General features: G+C 40.2%; 2 protein-coding genes across 6 annotated transcripts; one reads left to right on the top strand and one right to left on the bottom strand.

The window, feature by feature from the left end:
* Positions 1-8,806: 8,806 nt before the first annotated feature.
* Positions 8,807-17,431, bottom strand: LOC124223155 (RNA-binding protein 25). Its single transcript, XM_046634893.2, has 12 exons — positions 17,213-17,431; positions 16,639-16,778; positions 16,056-16,410; positions 15,688-15,882; positions 15,469-15,584; positions 12,010-12,260; positions 11,299-11,908; positions 10,388-10,817; positions 10,065-10,295; positions 9,801-9,979; positions 9,560-9,706; positions 8,807-9,479 (listed from the first exon to the last, which is right to left on the bottom strand). Exons 2-12 carry the CDS (start codon positions 16,744-16,746, stop codon positions 9,387-9,389), a joined length of 2,715 nt encoding a protein of 904 aa, XP_046490849.1. The 5' UTR covers positions 16,747-16,778; positions 17,213-17,431; the 3' UTR covers positions 8,807-9,386.
* Positions 17,432-17,549: 118 nt separating this feature from the next.
* LOC124223156 (zinc finger protein 300) lies at positions 17,550-21,991 on the top strand. 5 transcript variants are annotated; one of them, XM_069137702.1, is made up of 13 exons: positions 17,550-17,635; positions 17,917-18,090; positions 18,544-18,776; positions 18,866-19,102; positions 19,210-19,401; positions 19,477-19,805; positions 19,887-20,128; positions 20,224-20,404; positions 20,528-20,765; positions 20,859-20,999; positions 21,081-21,200; positions 21,381-21,527; positions 21,635-21,991. In XM_069137702.1, the coding sequence occupies exons 3-13, from the start codon at positions 18,552-18,554 to the stop codon at positions 21,869-21,871; spliced, it is 2,289 nt and encodes a 762-aa protein (XP_068993803.1). In that variant the 5' UTR covers positions 17,550-17,635; positions 17,917-18,090; positions 18,544-18,551; the 3' UTR covers positions 21,872-21,991. The 5 variants fall into 5 exon arrangements, with proteins under 5 accessions (XP_068993803.1, XP_046490850.1, XP_068993804.1 ...); XM_046634894.1 differs by lacking the exon at positions 17,550-17,635 and adding an exon at positions 17,702-17,716; XM_069137703.1 differs by lacking the exon at positions 17,550-17,635 and having other exon boundaries at positions 17,836-18,090; positions 18,547-18,776.
* The last annotated feature ends 609 nt before the right edge of the window (positions 21,992-22,600 follow it).

The following is a 22,600-nucleotide window of genomic DNA, read 5'->3' as shown; positions in this document are numbered from 1 at the left end:
CAGTCTTATTTTCGAAATTCCCAGACTTTTTGCCTGCGGTTATTAGAGAGACTCACTCCAGAATCGGATAAACGTACTTTCTCTCTCTCATTCTCATTCTCCGCGGCGTTTCCTTAAACATAGCCGGTTCCGTTTACCCCGCGATTTCGCGATGCACTAAAAGTATATAATCCAAGTCTTAGAAAATCATCGTGCGGCAGAATCGCTGTGTAGGAGAATCCGGAAAAGAGATACGTGGCTGGATGGTTCGCGAGCTCTGATTCCCTGGGAATAAACGACGGCGTTTCGGGGTCCCACGGGTTTATATCCCGCGCCTGTAACTTCCCTTTGGAAAGAAACCGAAGTGTGCAGGTACGTAACCACCGTTCGACTAGATCGGGAAATTTCGCGGGAGCGTATATCGCCGGTATTAGCATATTAGTCGCGTCGGTATCCGGCGAGCTCGCGATCGAGCTCACCGTCGGATATATTCACCGGAACGTAAAGAGCCGGGAAGCATCGGGTTTCCGGCGGGCGTTCTACACGGAAAGAGGAAAGGTCGGCTACGTGAGCCGCCCTTTTCGTGTCACGCGCTCGACCGACCCTTCAGCTATTCATCCTCCAGGATCCGCTGCCACCGCCGACTTCTGGCGGCAACCCCCGGGACTATCCGCACCTCCGCGCCCTTAGACCCCCAAAAACTCTCGACGGCAAATCGTTCCGGAATAGATTGCGCGACTCCGCCGGATATGGGAAAATCCGCCGTCGCCATTGTCCCGCAACCGAGTCCTCTCGTCCTTTTGCCGCCCTCTGCACCGCGAGCTTCTACTTCTCTTCACCCTCTCTGTGTCTACCTCGTTTCGTTGTATAAATAAAACTTGAGTTGAGATTCTTTCTATCGGAGAGCAGGGATAACGATTCACTTTTTGCGGATTCACACACGTCCCGCTCAATTTTTATTTTTTTTTATTCTCTACTTCGTCCGGCCGTTTCGATGGCTCTCTCTCTCTTTCTTTACTCCGATATAAACCGCGACGGAAAAATTCCCGAAGGGTAAACTCACCGATTTTTTATATTCTACGACATGTTGTAATACATCGGAAGAAAGTATTCGCGCTCGTTTATCTCCGCGCCAATTTGACCGTTTATGACGTGAAAAACACTCAAAAAATTTACCCACTGGAATAGATTTATCTAAAGAATTTATGGATAATGATCTGCACTCATCAACGTAAAATAACGTAAGCGGTGTTTTTGTAACTTGAACGGGTTGCACGTACTATTTTTAAGGGAGTGATTTTTACCCTTGAAACTGCCGATATTGTCACGTAAAAAAATATTCAGCTAACGTTTTTTCATGTACTAGAAAAAAATCACAGAATTAAGAAAATCGGTAAGACACGTACGCGATTTACGCTCTCCTAATTGTCACAATGAAGAGATAATAATTGTGTCAACAGCGGTGGAAGGAAAAATTTCAGGGGAACGCCTCGAAAGGGGATTTTTACGGAAGGGAAATATGAAAACGAAGAAGAATCGACGTCGACGGACTACGAGATATTGTCATAAAAAGGATCGAGCAAGGATGACGAGATGAACAATATTGAAGGAGGGATATTTGACTACGCTGAAGGAGAATTGTCATTTTTCAAGCGAGTTTACCGAACCTCGAACCTCTTGAGAGGGTTCTTGATACACGTACCTACAACGTATGTACGGAACGGACGAGTGAATGTATAAAGGAGAATAGAGTACATAACAAAGAGAAAGAACCAACGGTCCGTAATTTTTTTTCCAAAATATACATATTGCCGACTTGGACTGCTGCAGGGTGCGATAAATAATTATCTGTCCCGGCCTAACGCGATTCACCTTTTTCGTAACGCCCGAAGGAATTAGTTACAGCGATTCCAGGGTACGTGTGAAATGGGTGTGAAATCTCGTGGAAGGCGAGGGGGGACGATATTTTTGAGGCTAGTCGATGAGGCTGGTTTCGATGGAAAGGCAAGTTTCCTTGGAAGCGATTCCGCGGATTGGGATATCCTCAAGGGCGGAAAGGACGAGATAAAAAAAGGTAGAGGATGGGTGAGTCGAGTCGCCTCGACTCCTGCGGGATGACGAGACGTTGGGCACGGTGATTTTATTTTGCAGTTCGCTGAAAGAGAAAGAGAAAGAGAGGCTGCGAATAGCAGGGGAGTCAGAGAGACATTGATAGCCCCCACAAAAAGCTCGAAAGATTGAATCGCTCCGCGGGGAATTTCTGCGGAGTGACTTTCACGCTCAGCTCTCTCGTCTTCTCGCGTCTTCGAGAGCCCGGCTGGTTCTCCTCCTTCTTCGGCACTCCATTCGCCCGGTCACCCTCTTTTCAGGGGTGGAAAAGAGCGAGCGAGCGAGCGAGTGAGTGAGTGAGTGAGTGAGTGAGTGAGTGAGTTGGCCCCCGGAATCAGGTGCGCTTAAGACACCCGCCACTCCTTACACTTGAACTTAGCACGCCCTCATCCCCCGGCGTTCTCGCAAGCTATGACAAATGTTCTCCACTCCTCTCTCTCTCTCTCTCTCTGTTTCTTCCCAGTGTTTTCCCACGTTTCTGATCCGTGAGATGGCTTCCGGGTAAACATCCCCCGACGACCCCGCGTTTAATCTTGTCTAATGAATTCGACGATGCGATCCGCCGTCGCTGGCCGTGGTGATCCTGGAAGCTCTGTGTAAGGGAAGCTACGGTTACGAGCGCCGCTTCCAAGGAGGCCTCGCGATACCGATGAGAAACCATTAATGAAGGCTTGTTATGTAGCTTTCGGGTACCTGCGGAACCTACGGCCGAACCACCAACCCAGCCCATCGCGATTCTCGGCACCCACACAAACTCCGTTGGAGGAAATTCCCCGGTCCATGCGAACCCAATGAACCGGCCGTTTTATAGCGCCATTGCTTTACGAGCCTATCGCTTAATCACCTAAACCTAGTTCCTAGTTCCAAGTACTAAAATTTCTGCGCTCACCACCTGCCTCGGTTAAATAGGTTATTCAACCTCGATCCACCGGCTGGCACGTGCGAGGCGATCGACGTGTGATTTAGTTCCGCTGTAATTACGATTTGATTGATTGCGTTTTTAGTTGCAATCACAGGATACAAGAATTAAGGAAAAACAGCTCAACACGATCGTTTCGCTTCGCGTGCTCGGTCAAACAACATGGCGTCGAAGAGCTCGATCAGCTGATTTGTACTTTTGGTAAACTTTTCCCCTATTAGTGCGTGAGGTAATTTCGCGCAACCTGTCGGACGTCTTTTTTCTTGGACAACATCGACGTTGAGTGGAAAATACGGTAAATAACGAGTTTTATAATCAAATACGAATCTTCTCGAATCACACATGTATATATATATATATACTCAAATCGTTAGCGATCGGTTTTTTTTATCGACATCGAGAATGTCTCACCGTTTTTATTATTTCAACTTTCCTTGGCTGCAGGATGGGAGTAAACCAATTTATTCGGGTAACCCGCGGGACTGGCTGCTACACAGAAGGACCGGACTAGCTAGTTACGAGAGAGAGAGAGAGAGAGAGAGAGAGAGAGAGAGAGAGAGAGAGAGAAAAAAAAGAAAACACAGGGTGGTAGGAAGGGTGGAAAGGGGTGAAAGAGACACGTTTGCGGGGGGGGCCGAAGTGTATAACCAGAGGGATAACGTATTGGGGTGGCGTATGGGCATCGATTGACAAGGTAATGCAGTTCGCGAAACTAGGAGGGCATAAAGGAGATTGGACGAGGTAGAGCCGGGCCTGGGGGTTGGGGGTGAAAGTGAGAAACTGAGAGAGGAGAGGAGAGGAGAGGAGAGGTCTTCGCTTCACAGAGGTCGCGCAAAACCCCTGCGGATACATCCTCGAGAGCCGATATAGATACAGGTTATCCATATATATACGTATATACATAACTACGCAACGTGCCCAATCGGATATCCTCCGCACGATACGTGCGCGAATCCTGAGATCCGGTGCGAAGTGAAATAAATAAAAAAAAAAAAAAAAGAAGGAAAAGAAAAAATATACCGGGACTGAGAGAAATCAATCCGTGGGGCGAGATTTTCGTCACAGAGGTAGAGAGATCAACGGATGACTCGAGATCGAGTTTCATATACAATTCTCGATATGAACGAATTTCGATCATCGAATGATTTCCTCGCAAAATTCCGATTTCGCGAATGCATACGAATGGCCCTGCGTTATTGTTTGACGAAATTCGAAAAAGCCGAAGAACAACGTACCTACAGATGGAAGAAAAAAACAAAAAAAAAATAAAAAAAATAAAAAAGGAACGTTGCAGAGATGGGGGAAAAAAATGTATTATATACCCCACAGCGACTACTGTTTTTCTCCCTCAAGCGGAAGCGATGAAGATTCACGATTTATCTAACTGTTCGGATTCCCTCCATTATTCATACCCGCGGCGGATCGGAGTTCCGTATTTTTTCCTCCCTCCGTATATCCTTGCCTTTTTTTTTTTTTTTATCCTGGTTCGACCGTCGATTACTCATCAAAGGTCAGAAAAAATATCGAGTGTCTACTTTCCGAACTACGTTGCACCGGGACTCCCGGAGCGTGCAATTCGGCGTGTCTAACGTCAATTACGTATCAAATTACCTGACATTTCCCGGTTTTCCAGAAGAAAATAGACATTTTTCAACGGCTCGTTTCATCCTAACTCTACCAACAAACTCACGCTTTTCATGCAAATTGGTTAAAAATTAGATATCAGACGTTTCCATCGTAAGTTGAAATAGTCAAATTATTCTTCAAGTACAATTTTGCTTAAACCTAGTCACCGAATATAGCAATAAACACTCAAATTTCAAGAAACTAAAGAAAGATTAACCATTCTTTCGAAACATGAAAGGTGGAAACATCAATCTTAGAGTATCAACTGTTTTTAGTACTTGTTTATATTTTTCATAAATTTTACACCACGCTCAACGTCAATTCATCGATTCTTAAAATTCCCCCAAAAACCATATTTTCCGTCACTTACACCCTTTTTCGCACTAACCCCCTAAGCAGTCTCGCGGAGATAAATTTTCTACATTTCAAAGAATCGTAGATCAGTGAGGAAGAGAATACAAAAATTCCAGAAGACATGCTCGAATTCCCTGACATTTCCCGGTTTTTCCATACGCGTGAAAATCCCCTGAAAATTCCCGGTTTTCCAGATTTCCCCGACAGCCAGACACCCTGCAATCATACTTCCAGCCGTGTTCCAAAATTTTCACGCCAGTTTTGCGATGGTACGAAAGTCCTCAAACACCGCGCGCATCGACGATTAGCCTACAGTTCCGATCGCCAATTTACCTCCAGGGCGATATTATCCGAGTGCAAATAAGACTGTATCCATTTCCTCCTCCTCGCTGCTGCTCCCGACGCCGTCGAGTATATTGCTTCAGCTCAAACAAGGATATAACGAGCCACCGATCTCCACAGCCTCCGTTTAGTTTCCACAGATTGTAAGCGCGTGGAAGACCCTTCGGCTTTGGCCACGTGTGTTGTACAGCACGTGAAGCTCTGTCCTACCATCCATCCGTGTACTATTTGTCGCAAATAATCGCGCGACTATCGATACCAATGCAATTAACCGTCCAAGTGCTGCGCACCTCACGAAATGCTCCGAATTAATTTCACAGCCAAAGTTTAATCCAGAAATCTAACTATCAAAGTACCGGACTGATTTTTTTTTTTTTTTTGTTTTTTTTTTTCATTGCACTCAATTAAAACAATATTTTCTTCATGCAGAACAGAATTTTACACCTGGCTAAAGATTTCAACGTAACTCGATCAGTCATTGACTTTAGAGCAATTGCATTACCGTATCATTTTGTTGTGGTTTATTTATTTAACCAATTAGCAAAGCTCATTTGCTACATAAGTAAATCGTTCTCGAATTGTCTGTCATAATTTTTTTTGTTATTTCTGAGTCAGTCACAAAAACTTCATGTATAAAATCTGTATTTATCATTTGTAAAGTTATGGTGGATTGAAAAAACCGTTAAATCAGACAACGTGAAATAGGATTTTGAAGTCCTGAAAAAGGGCGCAATAAAATGACACGTTTTTGCTTTTCGAATTTGCGGTTCGGTTGCGTTTCTGATTTCATCGCTCGATTGTTGCAGAACTTTTTTTTACTTAATCAGGTTTCGTACGCTTTTTGAAATCTGAAATTCCTTGAATTTTCCAAGTATTCCACCCTGAAAATAGGATGATCCCACACGGAGAGAAAAATCTGAGAAAAATTACCCTGCTGTTACTAATCGTGATGTAAAAGACACCTAATGCAGTTTTTATTGATGCATGTTACGAAAATTGTGGGTTTTTATGAAAAATATTACCTAAACCTTGCTTAGAAACTGTGTATTTCGGCAGCACAAAATTTAAAATGTGACGACACATTTTTCTGATGCAGCACGGTAAAAACTGCATTAGGTGTCTTTTACATCACGATTATAGTAACAGCAGGGTAATTTTTCTCCGATTTTTCTCTCCGTGCAGTAACCTTTCAAGAAATATGTCGCTGATTAATGCAATTTTTTTATACAGTACATAATACCGATACCTTCTATATTACCTCGCAGCCAACTTACTGTCTGACTATCGATTTACAAACAGCCTGCGATTTTTCACAAGAAAAAATGTCAGACTCAAAATTCCCCAACTTTTCCCTTCTGTAATAAAAATTCCCCGAGTTTTCCAGGTTTTCCCTGTGCGTACGAACCCTGTAAATATCCTTGATTTTCCGTCTGCCTCCAACCCCTGAAAAACCTGCGTAAATTCTTTCGTTAATATTTTCCCCACCCCTTCACCTTACGTTTTTTCCCGAAACGTTGCAAAAAACCGCGCCGAGGGGGTTGAAATATCGGAAAAAGTCTGGGTAATGAGACAACGGAATAAGACGTGACAAGGATCCCTCGCACATCGGCTAACAAGTCGAAAGAATCCAGCACTGTATCCGGCAGCCAATTAGGTCTGATCGTGAGACCTCTGAACTTTCCTCTAATCTCTTTGCTAGCTTATAGCTGTCCGTTTGCGCTCAGTCGTGCGAACCTATCGTTGTTAAAGTGGACGGATTAGACGGAAGCGATTTTCCCCTCTACAAGTTGCACACCCTATTCCATCCCCTCGTTAATTCCCGTTCACCCCCGTCGTATGATCCCCAATCTACACGCAGGTTACGTCGCATAAATTTCACCCCGTGATGCACGCGGCCCTAATTGATCCTCCGCTAAAACTATCTTCTTTTCTCTTGTGTGTGTTTTTTACTGCTCCTCCTTTCTTTCTCTCTCTCTCTCTCTCTTACTTTTTTTTTTTTAGTTTTAGGGGCGATTGATCCGGGACGAAACGATTCGGTCGAGTCACTCTCATCTACCACACAGTCTGTCCGATAGACGCGTAGAATCTTCCGTCTCCCCGAACTGAACCAATTCTTTTCTATGTGTTTACTCGCAATGGTCGTTTTACTTTTATCCTCTTTCATCCTGCAGTTTTAACACCCAATTATAGTCTGACCGTAAAAATTTCTCACTAGTTATCCCTTTCATTTATTTTCAGACGCTATAGTAAAACGGATTGCGGTTTCATGCGATCTGTCTTGTAGTTTTCATCGCGACAAACTTCCCATCGAAAAAACAACAATAACAATTAACTCTTCGACCTGAAAACACTTTTCGTTATGCCGATGTCTAGCAATTTTAACAGGGATTTTTCCGAAATTTCATACACGAGCTTTTTTTTTCAATTTACTGTAATTCATTGCTATAGATATAATTCATTACAAAACGTTTCACTTGATTGTTACAACTGTTTTTTTTTTTTTCTTTCACGTGTATCCGATTCTTTCTCAGTACCGTTTACTACTTACAATTAGAAATTTACCTCGTACGTAAATTTTTACCGGTATTCCGTATTGCAACATCTACAAACTGAACTGAACTAAACTATCAAGGATTAAAAATGCGAACGTCCGATAGTAATGTAGAGAATACAAAGTTGAAAAATTCGTGATGTTTAAATGTTAATATTATCATTTTAAAGAATTTCGACAAGAACTGATATCATAATGAGTTGTAAACGATTTAGATTGGAACAATATATTACGGGATGAATTTATAATGAGCTAAAATTTTTAGTAATAATAATAATCACATCATTTAACACGATTCACTTTTGTTGTACCTTTTGAATCTTTATTTCCTAATATTGTTTTCTTCATTCTAGGAAGCTCACGTTTTAGTATTAGCAAGGACATCTGTCAGGCTTCAGCTGAACTTTGGGTTATTCAACGAAATCCTAATTTTACGCAGAATTGGAGGATCGTTGACGCATAATCCGAGGAAAAAAAATAATATTACGAATACTATTTATGATAATAAAACAAATAAATTGTTTTAATACGGTTTTTTTTAGAGCTGGTATGGAGGCGTTTATTATTTATCATACGTATTCACTATCATCCATTCTTTATGTTGATGAATGATCGTTAGACTAAAAAACTTCCTAATGAAATTGGAACGTAATAAACACGATCGACTAAATAATGCGCCGTGTATGAAACATCGAACTATAGATTGACGTAGAAAAAAATTAAACGCAAAGCATTTACGGACAGTTAAACATTTGAGTACGGACGGATATAGCGTCTTACCTCTGTTGATTTCTCAAATTTTCGAGTAAATGAGAAAATTTATTAATCGTGATGAAATTTATGACCCCTATAATTTGCAAGATAATTTTTTACCTGTCTCGCATGATCGCGAATTAGGTGGATACCGTGTCGAACCAAAATCGATAGAGATTTACAGAATTTCAGAAAAGAGAGATACGTAGGTCATATAACCGTATATAGATACAATTATGACTGATGATAATTACAAATTGTTATTATTTTTTTTTTTTCAACGAATAAACCGCTACACATATAATCTCACACACAGTCGCCGGATTTTTTGGTGATAATTAAAAAAGGTCGCTATCGGATTTGTTTTTTTTTTTCTTTTTTGCTTCTTTTTCCACAAATTAATTTTTCCGGACTAACAATTATGATAATATATTTATATATACGACGATTAAGTATTCATGTGTAATGCAATATCCAAATATTTTTTCTTTTTTGTTTTCTTTTATATCAATAAAAATTTTACCCAGAAATTATTTCAGAAGGAATTCTTCTCGTTCAGCTCCGCGGTTTGATGATCTCTATTCAAATACTCTCGCAGAAGCATTAACAGCATAGCACTTTTGTCAAGGTTGTATGTGAACTTGACAACGAAGGTTACAAAAAAAAAAAGATTTGAAAAAAAAAAAGAAAAAAAATAGAAGAAAAGAAAGAGGAAGAACAACAACGATTCTGCTCAGTTACAATATTCGCGCACTATTTAACTAGCCCCATTTTTTTAGCCTCAACTTCGTAGATCAGTAACCTCCACATTTTTACTACGAAAACTTCTGCCTCTTCATCTAGCACCTGTAAGGAGACAGAGTTTGTTTTATTTTATCCTATTTAACAAATCGAAATTTGAAAAACGAGAATATTCTGCCTCTCACCATTTGTACGTCATCCAGTATTCCCTGAGGAGAACTACCGGCCATTACTTTGCTACAAATGAAGTCGACCAGTGTCGGTTCCGGCTCTCCAATATATTCGATGATTTTTTTGTTTATCCACGGTCGTATTCTCTTCTCCATTAGCATCTGAAACCACGTTTTTTTTTTTCAAACACGTTTAAAATTGAGATACCACTATCGCACGCGATGTTCTCTGAATCGATTCAATTACACAACTCACATTGTCAATAACAGCCCAATCAAGCTGATAACCGAACAGAGCATTTTTGTCAGTTGGTATTTTGTCTATTAGTGATTTAATGTGCTTGCGCTTTTCCTCCTGACTCTTGGTGCTCTCTTCCTTACCACCAGCCTTAGAAGCGTCTTCGTTTCCTTTTTTCTTCTTTTCCTCGCCATAATCTGCAACGAATGTAAAACAAGCGGTGTTTATTTTTGAAACGATAATTTTTCAAACGATAATATCACAACGCCTATTTTTTCCTACCTAGTGGAACTAGTTTCCTTTTCTTCGTGTTGTTAGTACCATCATCGTCGTCGTCGTTGTTAAAAACGTCCTTAACATCTATCCGCCCCTTTTTCTTTGGCTGATTGGCCTGCTGAGGATTAGGATTTACAGCGGAATTCGGACTGGCCGGCGTTTTGTTGCCCGGAGTGTGATCAACTCCGCCACCGCCTTTCGCCCCTCCGCTGCCCATTGCGAAGGGTACAAAGTTTCCTAAAAGGATGCGAGATGCTCATGTAAGGATACTCGAAAGCCAAAACTTGACCGTATTAAAATCAAACTGAGAAAAATTCAGTGTTTCTTACCGCCGCTAGATTTCTCCGGTTCGCTGACAAGCGACATGCGAGAGTCTTCGTCGTGATTAACGGGTAAAGATTGAGCAGTAGTTGGCTGCGATTGCAAAGACGGTGAGTTCATTTTATCCTTAATACTATCCCTGTCAACTTCACTAATATCGTCGTCGTTTCCGTCGTCGTTATCATCGCGATGATGATTCTGATGATGGCGATGATGACGTCTGTGGTGATGGTGATGACGTGGAGGTGTCCTCGAAGGAGCCTCTGCAGGCGGGGCGTCGTCAAAGTGAACACCGTCGTCACTGTCACTGTCGATCGGTTCCGTTTCTATCGGCGGCATCGAGGTCTCCTTTTCCTTTTTTACTGACTTTTCATCCTCCTCGTCGATTATTGTTATTACAGGTTTAGGCTTGTACTGTTCCTCTCGCTCAGCTTTTAACTGGAAACAAAAAGAACAGATTAAATGTTGTCACAATTGACATAAAACTGTTTAACAATGATTTACTAAAAGAACAGTGCAGTCGAATAGCTAAAGACAGAAATATGACATAGCGAAGTTTTCAATGTTCTACCGAACGAAATAACATTGCTTTGGCACAGTCGATTCATTTACTAAAAAAGTTACCACTAGTTAATTAAAATCGGTTGAACAATGCGTTTTTTTCATTACAGAAATGTTTCAATAATTGGATCGCTTTAAAGCCATCGATAATGATGCTACTGTAGCTGAAATTGATGATTTTTTGAAAAAGTTTTCGAATTAAAGGAATATTGTTTCAACTAGCTTCTACTGGATTAACTTCAGTCGCATTTTCAAACCTTCGTTAAATCATATTTCTCACTTGATAGCTTTTTGACTGGACTGTTCACTGTAAGTTTGTTGCATCCTTAAACGTAGGGAAAATCAATCGGTTTTTTACCCTCTCGAATTCAGCAGCCGGATCTGTATATGTTGAATCTGCGTAGAGTTTGTCTCTGAGACGCTGCAGCTCTTGACGTTCGGCGCAACGATCACGGGAGTCGGCTTCGGCTTCAAGAGCACGCTCCTCAAGACGTCGTGACAATTCTTTGCTCTTGTAGTATTTAGTGTCGTCACGATCATCGTCGTAATCTTCCAAAAATTCCTTGAGTCGTTTTGCCTCTCTCTCCCTTGCCTCTTGCTTCGCCCTGTTTTTCTCCGCTTCCTTTTCCCACTCTTTCTGCTTCCTGCGCTCCCTAGTTTCCCAAGCTCGCAACCGTTCTTGATAAGCTGCCTCCTTTTCTCTCGCACGTCTCTCGTTCTTCTTCCTTTCCTTGGCCTCCTCCTCCTCCTCTCTTTCCCGCAATATTTCCCTTTCACTTTTTCGCGCCTCCTCCCTCTCTCGCTCTCTCTCCCTCTCTCTGTTGTCTCTGTCCCGTTCTCGATCCCTATCTCTCTCCCTTTCGCGGTCTCTGTCTCTGTCCCGCTCTCGCTCCCTTTCACGATCCCTGTCTCTATCCCGTTCTCGCTCACTTCTTTGACGCTCTCTTTCCCTGTCGCGTTCCTTCGATCTGTAAACGGATTGGCAAGAAAGGAGTTAGCTTTATCAATTAAAGAAGGGGACAAAAGGTAGGAAAATAACAAATGCTCCGATTTGCATTATCAATTTTACCTGGACTTTGAACGGCGTTTATCTCTCCTACTGCTAGCGCTGCTGCTGCTGCGACCTTTTGAAACGGCGGAACCAGATCCACCGATCGGAGGTGTGGAAGGACTGCCAGGTTCCAATCCATCATGATCATCCTTGTTGTTTCCAGCCTCCTCTTCTTTCCTGTCCTTGCGTTCCTTCTCACGTTTTTCCCTTTCCTCCTTCTCGACAGCTTCCCGCTTTCGCTTGACTTGAGCCTTCTCCTCTTCCTGCTTCTATAAAACACAACGAAAGAAAGATGGCTGAGTTTTTGAAGCCAGAACAAATCTTGAGGATTCCGTGTTGTTAGAAAAGAAAGAACAAAAAAAAAAAAAAATATTTGAAAAAAAAAACTAGAAAACTAGCAATCGCGTTTTATTTTTCTCTTAGCTTTTTAGGTTTCGCCAGGAAGACAAAGACTGTTGCACATTGTATGAATTATAAACATACAATTATTTATCCACCCGTAAAGAACCATCAACAAAAATACGTGTCCGGATATTTAATTGTAGAACCTGGCAGCGCACATATTTGTATATAAAGACAAGATTACGGTCCTTCAAGGGTTGATTATTACAGCGATTGCTAGTTTCTTTTATGTACAGTAATGAATAAATATCATGTTATACATATATGTAAATATTGTAAGAATTTTTTCGTGTCGATGAGGTATACTCACTCCGCTGGAGCCTGCTGAACTCACGGCATCTTAACACGATATCTCGTTAACATATCAAGTACCTAAGTGCAGGTACAAACTTTTGGAGACAACAATTTGTGAGATACTAAACTTACGATAAATTTAAAAATCTAAGTCTTCTTTCTCTTTATCTGTACGCTCTATTTTTTTTTTTTTATTTTTTATTTTTATTCTTTTTAATAATCTGTTTGTACTTTTACCATATATCCCAAGAAAATAACGCAACAGTATAAAATGACACCCAATGTACTCACAACATTGCATGTGTGCCAGTTCGAATATTTACCAATACTTTCTACACAATAATTATTGCAGTATCAAAGAGGGGGATGATAAAAATGAATACTAGCTGACTAACATTTAGTAATGTAACATTTATAGAATATTTTCATTTTTGATTATGTACAGGTAAATGATATGTAAGAGAAATAAAATAATTATATATTAGAATAAAATTTTGATATACCGATCAGAAGCTGAGTTGTCGCAATGAAGAGAACCATCCGTCAAAACGTCAATCATTTGATTTTGCTCTGTATCTGTCGATCAGTGACTCTGTATCTCACGACTCTTTTTCTCAACACTGAATCCTTCTCTGGCTATTGGCTATACGCGGCAGCTGATGCAGCAAACTGTTGGATATCAAATGCACAATAGTTTGCCCACCCCCGTAACGCCCCCAATCTCTTACCCTATCAACGCCGTTGTTACATTAATTTATTACAGTTTTTTTTTTTTTTTGTTCTTTTACACCCTTCCTTAACACATAGGGTGAGGCCAATCAATCGATCATGGGTTACTGTTTGGCTAATTGAAATGATCTTATCTTGGAAAAAAAAAAAAAAAAAAACTAAATTACTACTGAACATTATTATTATTATTTTTTTTTTCTTTAATAAGCTTATACATCGAAACTGAGTACTGTCTTCACAAATGGGAAATTATTTGTCTTCAATGTTAGAATGATTAGAAAAAATCAATACTGAGTTCGTTGATCAATTTGTTTCAAATGACGGCAGAATCATCCGCGCATCCATACAATAACCCAAAATATTAGGCTGACGACAAGAAGATAGTAATTGTGCGAGGAGATGATTATATGGATATGATGCACAGTGGTGGAATTTGGATTTATGGGGGAAAAACACGCGAGAATTGAATTTTTTTTAGGATAAGGCTTGCAAGGATTGGCTAACAGAAAAACTACGAGAACCGAATGATTCTGTGGTGATTCATGGTTGTGTACTTTTACTCACGGTGTGAAGTTGACACGGTCGGTCAGTGTGGCGGTACCGAAGAACGTAGGAGCGCGTACCTAGGTACTACGTACATGTCTGATCGCAACGTTGACAGAAGCTGTTTACACAAAATAAAGACAACAACTGAACAGTCGCCACTTTGATGATAGAGAATTATTGTCAAATGTGATGTTTTTAATTTGTTTTTTTTTTTTACAATATTTATATTAAGTGAACAAGTAATTGAGAAAAATCTCTTCAGTTCGATTTGTTCCAAAAGCTTGTATCCATCCGTAGACTGATATAAAAATTGTGGAGAGAGAGAGAGAGAGAGAGAGAGAGAGAGAGAGAGACAGAGAAGAAAAAAAGAGGAGAAATTATATCAAAACGGAATATAAAAAAGAAATAGTAACATTCCACGCGACTAACAAACAGGTAATTAAAACAAATTTGACTCCGTGTTTATTAAAAGATTTTTTTGTATTATAAGATGCTTTTTTTCAAAAAAAATTATTTACCTATCTTCAATCTATTAGTTAAATAAAAATATGCAAATATCTATGTTAGAATTCAGCTAAGACTGGCGCGCTAAGTTTAGCTTATCTCGTCTACGAGACGATCACATGTTAGATTTTTTCGGCTGGTTTTAGTTTCTTTTCTTTTTTTTTTTGATCAAATTCTTTTTCATCATGGTTTGTTTTTTGTTTGGATATGCACTGACTTACCGACGAGGCTGAGGCTGCCTGCGAAAATACGAGGGCTGTGCTGTGATTAGCTCCCTTCAGAGCCAATGAATGAGCGAGTGAGAGGGTGGTCCCCACACACAGCATTCCTAGACGTACGTGTGCTTTTGCTGTGTGCGACGCGCGCTGCCTGTCATTATAATATACAGCAACGAGTCACGGCTCCATTTATTCAGAGCTAACGTACCACGCATTCATTCCATCCATCAATTCAATAGATTTACTCAATTACTCACGAAAATGAAAAACAAATAAAGAATTTCATCAACTCTCCGATATCGTTGATCCTAGATTTATTCACCCACTCGCGCCAAATTTCAGTCAATCAATCGCTCAGTTATTAACTCGTCTCTGTTTCCATTGAACTTGGGTATTGCATGTGAAATAGTCAGCCGGGGAAATGTAATCTTCGTTTTCAGTTTTATCTTATTTCCTTTATACTTTGACATCAGATCAAACAAAATTCATTGTTTCACTTTCAGATGAAGCCCAATTTTTCACCCCTGGTCAAATGACTGTTATTCTGTTCAATCGATTATTACCAAATGATAAAAACACGCACGAATATAATTTCAACTGGATATTTTCGAATTCAATGTTTCCTTTTGGATATACTTATACGCACCTTTCTACACAATCATATCACTTTCATCTCATAAAAATCACGCATTACCAAAGAGTGGTCAATTTGTGGAGCAAACAAGCAAGAGATCGGGATACGACAGGCTTGGGATTGTTATTTGCAACAATAATTCTTAATTACCTTCATAACTTCCCGAAACTTGCCAATTTCCCGCGTTATCAGGTCCCGCTTGCTTTCTTCTATTTCCGCGTCATCAAGATTCAACGATTTTGCCACCATTTTTGTCTGATGCTCCTCTGAACAATCAAAACAACGTTAGTACAGGTCTTTCTACACAACTGCTGAGGTGATACCAGATTTTATATAAAATAGACAATTTGATTCCAAATAATTTATTACCTGGGGCAACTTGAGCCATTTCCAGTTCTGTTGCATGCTCAGAAATGATCTGGGAGATGCGAGTAGTTGCATCCGCATCCATGACCCTCATTCCCTCATCCATGTAGTCGTCACCTTCATCACCGTCCAGCCCTTCACTGGGAGTTTCATCTTGCAGTGGTGATTGTCCACCTCGTAGTTTCTTTCGTCTTTCAGCTGTGAATCGGTATTATTTGCTTTTGTCAATAAAAGATCCAAACATTGAGCAAGAGGTTTCAAACACGTAATTAAAGAAGTGTTTCCAACTAGGAAACCAAAGATTTAACAGTTCCAACGAATTTCAGAGTGCGTAAAAACGTAAAACAAATGTTTCAGCAACATTTTCGCACCTTTGAACTGGTCCAAAACAACCTTAGTCTTGGCATCAACTTTGACGACTAATTTTTTAGTTCCGATCTCCATATCGTGAAGGAGCCTGACAGCCCTGAGTCCAGCATCAGGCCCAGCATACTCGCAGAATCCAAATGCTTGAACCCGTTTCCAGGAGAGAACATGGCCGCATGCGCCTAGTATATGACGTATCATAACATCGGGAGCTCTGTCCATGATGTTGCCAACGAAAACTGTCACAGGGGGTCCCGTCTCTCTCTCTCGCCGACGATTATTGTCGTGCCGGTTTTGATTTCGAGCATAACGAACGGCAGGTGCAGATGTCTGCATCGCAGAAACAGGTGTTGGAATCATCTATATAAAATTTAAAGAAAAATAATCAAGTAAAAAGACAACATTGACTAGCATAGGGTCTAATTGAAGTCAGTTAAGGTAGACAAAAAGATATATCTTGTCACCAAAGTATGTCAGTGCTACAAAATAGTGACGTGAACATAAAAAAAAAAGGCATCGATTAATGTTTCAACAAATAAATGTGTAGAAACTAATATGAGGTCATTAATTTTTGTATCAACAACTTACATGAGGCATTGGCATAACGCTTCCAATTATAGGTGGTGGAGCACCGACCATATAAGGCATCGGAGGCATCCCGGGAATGCCCATAGGCGGTTGCCCTGGGTACGACATCTTCCAGCGTAACCGATCAGGTTTTGCGTCAACTAAAATGGACAGACTACTATTGTTACAATTGTCATAATCATAATCATTGGCAAATATTTAGCATCGACTTAAATGGTCGATAAGTAATGTTTAAAAATTGATCTATGTAAGCAAAATTTATTAACTTCACTCAATCAAACGTAGCAGATAGTTGTATTCAATTGAAGGTCGATGCATGAGGAAAGTGTTGTCAAGGCAAGTATGCGGTGATAATGCATACGGTAAGGTTTATGAGGATGAAAAAGTACGTAGACAATTAAGAAAGTCAAGGGATAAATGTAGAAAGTGAATTTGATACACGAATGTACGCTAAAATTGTTAAACTAGGGGGCGGTATTACGTAGAGCAAAGCCAGACATAAAAATCAATGGAGGACCAGCGACAACCTAACCACGAAATTAGACAGTGTAATGAAATTTTCCTCCTAACTTACCGTTTCAAGTTATCGTATATTATCAATAATATAGAGATTTATTATCACCGTAGAAGTAAACCAGATTCAGCAAGTTACGTCATGACAATAAAACTGGCAAAATCGAAATACAAACTTTACCGAACTTCACCACACTGGCAATTGTCACAGTCGTCGGACATTGTGGCTTTTAATTCAACGATCTAGATGGCTGTGAAATATGTCTTAAGGCTGTGAAGTGAACGCGACTCCCGCCAGTTGCTGAGGAATTTGTTGGAATGGCAATGGCATCATTCGTCGGTGCGGCTACCAAGGGGGGGAGGGCGGGAAAGAGTACGACGACTTTAGTCATAAACCAAACGACATCAATAGACGAGTAGCCTTTTCCAAGCAAACCACTTGAACAACCACGTACGTCGGGGTCGAGTGAAAAACACGCAGAAGGTAGTTTCTCTGTATTATATTTTATTCGATGACGTTGAGCAGCTGCTGCCAATGGTCGTATCGCCATAATTATATTCTTTCGTACGTATATACATACATTGAATTGTTCGCGAATGAAAATATGCAGAATTTGAATGCGTATCGCATAAATCTGCGAATAGAATGCTGCTTAGACAAATACATTGTTGAAATACGAGAGGCGAATTGAGCGGCGCCATTTTGACATCACTGTTCGTCGGTTTTCGCTTCTATCGTCACTGCATTTCTATTTGGTTTAACAGAGAGACGGCCAGGGGACGACAGAGGATTTTCGTTCGATAATCGAATCACGGGACTGCGGGCGTCTTTCTCTGATCATGGGGATGTAAATGGTGCTGTCCAAGGAGGAGGAGGTTGTTTCTCTGATATTTTTGGTCGCTGCCAATCTCTGGGGTTGACGAGAACTAAAGTTACAAGTCAGTGCTGGCAACTTTTTATATCTTCATTACAAACTTGCATGTAATTTAACGAGGATAAACATATTTTTTCCTACGAAATTTACCTCTCTTACACCACGTACTTCACCCGATATGTCTCCTTTCGATCGTAGGGTTATTTTGTGCTGTACGTTGCACTTTGCGAATTCAGTTTCTCACTTTACTCGCTTATTCACACTAATCAATATGAAACACTTCGATAACCTCAATGCATTCCACTTCCTAATACCCCGTCATTTATCAAAAGTAGAAAAATAAAAAATCACCGAAATGAAGCGCACCTTGACCGAAGTCAGGTTAGCCAAAATTTTCCAAATATTACATATTTCCTGACTTTCACTTAACGATACCAATTTATTTCATATAATTTTGCACAATTTTATACTCGCTAAGCGTCAAGTTCAATTCTATGTCTCCCCGATGTTTTTTTAGCAGCTTCAATGATGACAGCTGACGGGGAAAAAGACTGTACGCATTGTTTGATATGCAACAGCAAAGTTGGAGTATCAACAAGAAACAGCGTACGAATATTTGGATCAACTTCGGTCGGGTCTACGGAGAAGCCTTTAGTGAATACGATATGTTCCGTACTCGATGTAGAATTAACCGAAGACACCGCGCATTCTCTTGTTATGTGTAAAAAGTGCTTCAAGTTATTTAACGAGGTGGGCATAATTAAGCGATATTACGCGTAAACAAAATGTTAGCCACCAGCTCTTTCAATGATGATTCAAATTACTTATATTTACTACAGATTGATGAACTAGAAGGCAGACTAGCTGAAGTAAAGTTGGAAATATTTACCAATTACAAGAGAACAATTGGGAAAGTGTCAAACATAATTTATCCAGAGGAAGAAGATTATAACGACCATGATTACCTTGAGAATCCTGAAACACAGAGCTCTGAGTCACCAGACAAGACCAAAGTCAACCAGAAATTGAAGAAGAAAGACGTTAAGAAAATTGTCGACAATGACAGCACGATTAAAGTATGCGACAACAGATGCAAATAAAATTTTTTTTTGTATTTTAAAACGGAGAATTGCATTCTTCCTTGACAACCAATTGTTTATGCACTTATATTTGGTTTTCGCAGAACGATGAGACATCCAAAGATGACCTGGGGGATTTTGGAAGTGAGGATTTGGCGACCGATCAAGGTAGCGAGGTTGACCCTATAGCTATAAAGACTGAAAGTGAGGAGAACAGTGAGAATACAGAAGGACGAAAAGCCAGTTCGAAAAAAGGCAAAACCATCAACAAGTCTTCAGAGTCCGTTCAAGAGCCAGTAAGTGATCAATGCATTGAATGAACGGAACTTGCCGAATCACTGGTTCAGTTTTTTTATCGAATATATTTTTAGATGGTGGTAAGAGTCGGTAGTGTTTACACGTGTTTACTGTGCACAAATGACGACGAACGAGGGACTGGTGACGCAAAATCAATCATGACGCATTTGAAAAATGCACACGACGCGCGATTGTACATCTGCGACATATGCAGCATGGAATTTCGGAAAAGGAACGAGCTTTCCGTTCACCTTGACGATCATGTAGCAAACGAGGAAGGAGACTTTCAGTGCGAAGTCTGCAATAGAATATTCAGCAATTTACGACTTTTCAGGATACACAAACGAATTCATTATCCTCAATCTAAATCTTGGCCATGTGAAACATGCGGAAAAAGATACAGGTGAGTTTTTTTTTCTCTCTGCGCAAAGCTGCACAATTTTGCTCTACCCTCGTTTTTACTTAAGTTTTACTCCGTTTACAGTTCGAGAAATTTACTCGAGGAGCACATCAACACTCACACTGGAGTTCGCCCTTATGTTTGTGAAACTTGTGGCAAAGATTTTGCCTCAAAATACACTTACAAGGCGCACGTAAAGACCCATGAAGTACGGCCAAGGCCTTTCGAGTGCAGTCAGTGTAGCAAGTCATTTTTGAGCCAGCAGAACCTCACTCAACACGAACGAACGCATAACGGAGTAAAGGAGTACGTCTGTCATCAATGCGGTGAGTTTGAGCGCAAAATAATACTGAAATATGTTACAAAATACCAAAAATTGACTGGTTCCATCTACTACTGACCTGATTCAATTTGTCATCAGGAAAAGCGTTCGGCTCACCGCATAATCTTGAGGTTCACAACATAGTTCACACTGGTTATAAGCCGTACACATGTAGAATATGTAATAAAGCCTTTGCTCGCAAGGCGGAGATAAGGGATCACGAGAGAACTCATACCGGGGAAAAACCGTACCAGTGTGAATTTTGTGGAGCAACGTTTAGGTGAATATTGAATGAAAGGACTTGAGTCGGAGATTTTGCTCTGACTTAAGGAAATGTGGAGGGGAAATAATCACGAGGTTCATGATCGAATTCTAAGTCTAATATATAATTTATAATTTTCAGTCAAAGGTCGAATCTGCAGTCTCACAAACGCGCAACACATTACAATGACAAAAGATACAAGTGTAACGATTGTGGGAAAGGATTTAAGCGGCGTAGGCTTTTGGATTATCATATCAAAGCAGCTCACACGGGTGAAAGACCATTCAAATGCCCAACTTGTACAGCGACGTTTGTTTATCCTGAACATTTTAAGAAGCATATGCGGATCCATACCGGTGAAAAACCCTATCTCTGTGAAGTGAGTTATTCAGTCGGCGCATCACTGCTCTTTCTTTTAAGTAGGCTAATATTCATTTTGACTTGTTTAAAAATTCAAAATGACCTGTTTCAGGTATGTGGAAAAGCCTTTAACAGTAGGGACAACAGAAATGCGCACCGATTTATACACAGCGATAAAAAACCGTACGAATGTTTAGTGTGTGGGATGGGATTCATGAGAAAACCTTTGCTTTACACCCACATGCAGACACAGGTAGAAAAGAAATTATGTTCTTCCGGGTATTTCGAAAAAACTGTTACATCAATTACACCTTATTACTTTTCCTCTTGTCAGGGGCATTTAAACGATACGATTGTCGTGAATCAACCGCGATTAACAACAGACGACGACCAAGTTATTACTTTACCCGATGCTGATGTGGAACTATTGATGGAAGGCGATGACAATGAACAGGTGTGCTTTCTATCTTTATAAATTATTTATGTTTATTTCATCTCTTTACGTGATTCCCGATCCATTGTCCATTAACACCTTCCTGATGTCCTATCCTGACCTAAAACCAACTGTCCCTTTACTTTATAGTTTTGATAATAAGATGAGATTGATCCATGCAACTTTGCTTCCGTGACGCAGGAGACAGAATTGTATATAACTGAATTGAAAGATCACGTGATCATACAAGACGGTGCTCAGATATACCAGGAAGAAAATGTTTTGAGCATTCCATCGGAAGAGAATATTACCGAAGAGGCAGTTGAGCATCTCGTCGTTGACGGGCAGGTAATGAAAGCGTAAAATAAAGACGAAAATCGCCTGATTTATAATTCAAAATGAAAGCTGAAATCGTAATGAATGATGAAACACGATTGAATTTCTTCTTTTCACAGATTGATTTTGCTGAAAGTGACGTAATGGGATGCAAAACCGAGGCAGCCGAACATATCGAGGAAGTTTACAGTTACAACGACGGCGAAGACGGCTCTACCATAGTTGTACCCACCACTTCGGAGTATGAGGAGATAGCGGAGGATAATAAAAATTCCGTACGGTTGGTGCACATCAGAATCCCGGCTTCAGCGGCCGATGATGGTCGGAATTGGTTAAACCTAGTACAAAACACATGAAGAATGTAAATTAACTTTTATAGTGCGGCGACGAATTAAAATTGAAAATTCAGTAAACTGATATAAACTTTTCAAACAAAGATAATATGCCACTATCCAAATATATCGCTTGAAATAATACTGTAAAGGTTTCTTCATCCGCGACCTTTATCCCAAGTTATCGTAAGAAATATCCTTTATTACCTACAGAAAAGTCGGAAACTACTTTAAAACGAACTTCCGTTGTTCCGTCTTTTGAAATATTTCACCATACTATCTGTAATTTTGAACAACATTTATTCTATCAATTGCCAATTGCCGGTAAACTAGCTTTTCTTCTACCGTTCGATAAATTGATGAACATGTTTTGGTAACTTGTGTGCCGACACTGAAAGACATGATTTAACAATTCCTGATTATGAATATTATTAACGTGCATCAATATTCGAAGCTTTGATCATAAGCTCTCGTTACAAAGATCGTCTTTGTAATAATTTTGATGTAGAATCCGGTATCCCAATAATTTTTGTTCCGAAATGCAGTTTGTAAATACAGATATCGAAGAATAGGTAGTTTAAAGATAAGAATTCGATATTGAAAGCTTTGAAAATAATGACTGGGATCCAAAAAACAGGTGTGTCTAAGCAACATGTCATTGAAAAGAGAGTAAATGGTGTTAGCTTTAGGAAAGGTGCGCGAGTATCAAGGTTCGGCAAACCACGTGCAAGCTGTCAGTTTGGATATAGAGTA

This window comes from Neodiprion pinetum, chromosome 7, assembly GCF_021155775.2.
Source record: "Neodiprion pinetum isolate iyNeoPine1 chromosome 7, iyNeoPine1.2, whole genome shotgun sequence".
NCBI classification, from domain to species: Eukaryota; Metazoa; Arthropoda; class Insecta; order Hymenoptera; family Diprionidae; genus Neodiprion; species Neodiprion pinetum.
Note: the sequence above shows the minus strand (reverse complement) of the source record. Positions and strands in the feature narration are given on the sequence as shown.

Coding starts and splice junctions, on each gene's coding strand:
- LOC124223155 (XM_046634893.2), bottom strand. CDS start 16,746: ATGTCGTACCCAGGGCAACCGCCTATGGGCATTCCCGGGATGCCTCCG. Junction 16,411..16,638: donor GCGTTATGCCAATGCCTCAT/GTAAGTTGTTGA, acceptor AATTTTATATAG/ATGATTCCAACACCTGTTTC. Junction 15,883..16,055: donor TGTTTTGGACCAGTTCAAAG/GTGCGAAAATGT, acceptor ACCGATTCACAG/CTGAAAGACGAAAGAAACTA.
- LOC124223156 (XM_069137701.1), top strand. CDS start 18,205: ATGTCTCCTTTCGATCGTAGGGTTATTTTGTGCT. Junction 20,129..20,223: donor GTACGTCTGTCATCAATGCG/GTGAGTTTGAGC, acceptor ATTTGTCATCAG/GAAAAGCGTTCGGCTCACCG. Junction 21,201..21,380: donor AAGGCGATGACAATGAACAG/GTGTGCTTTCTA, acceptor TCCGTGACGCAG/GAGACAGAATTGTATATAAC.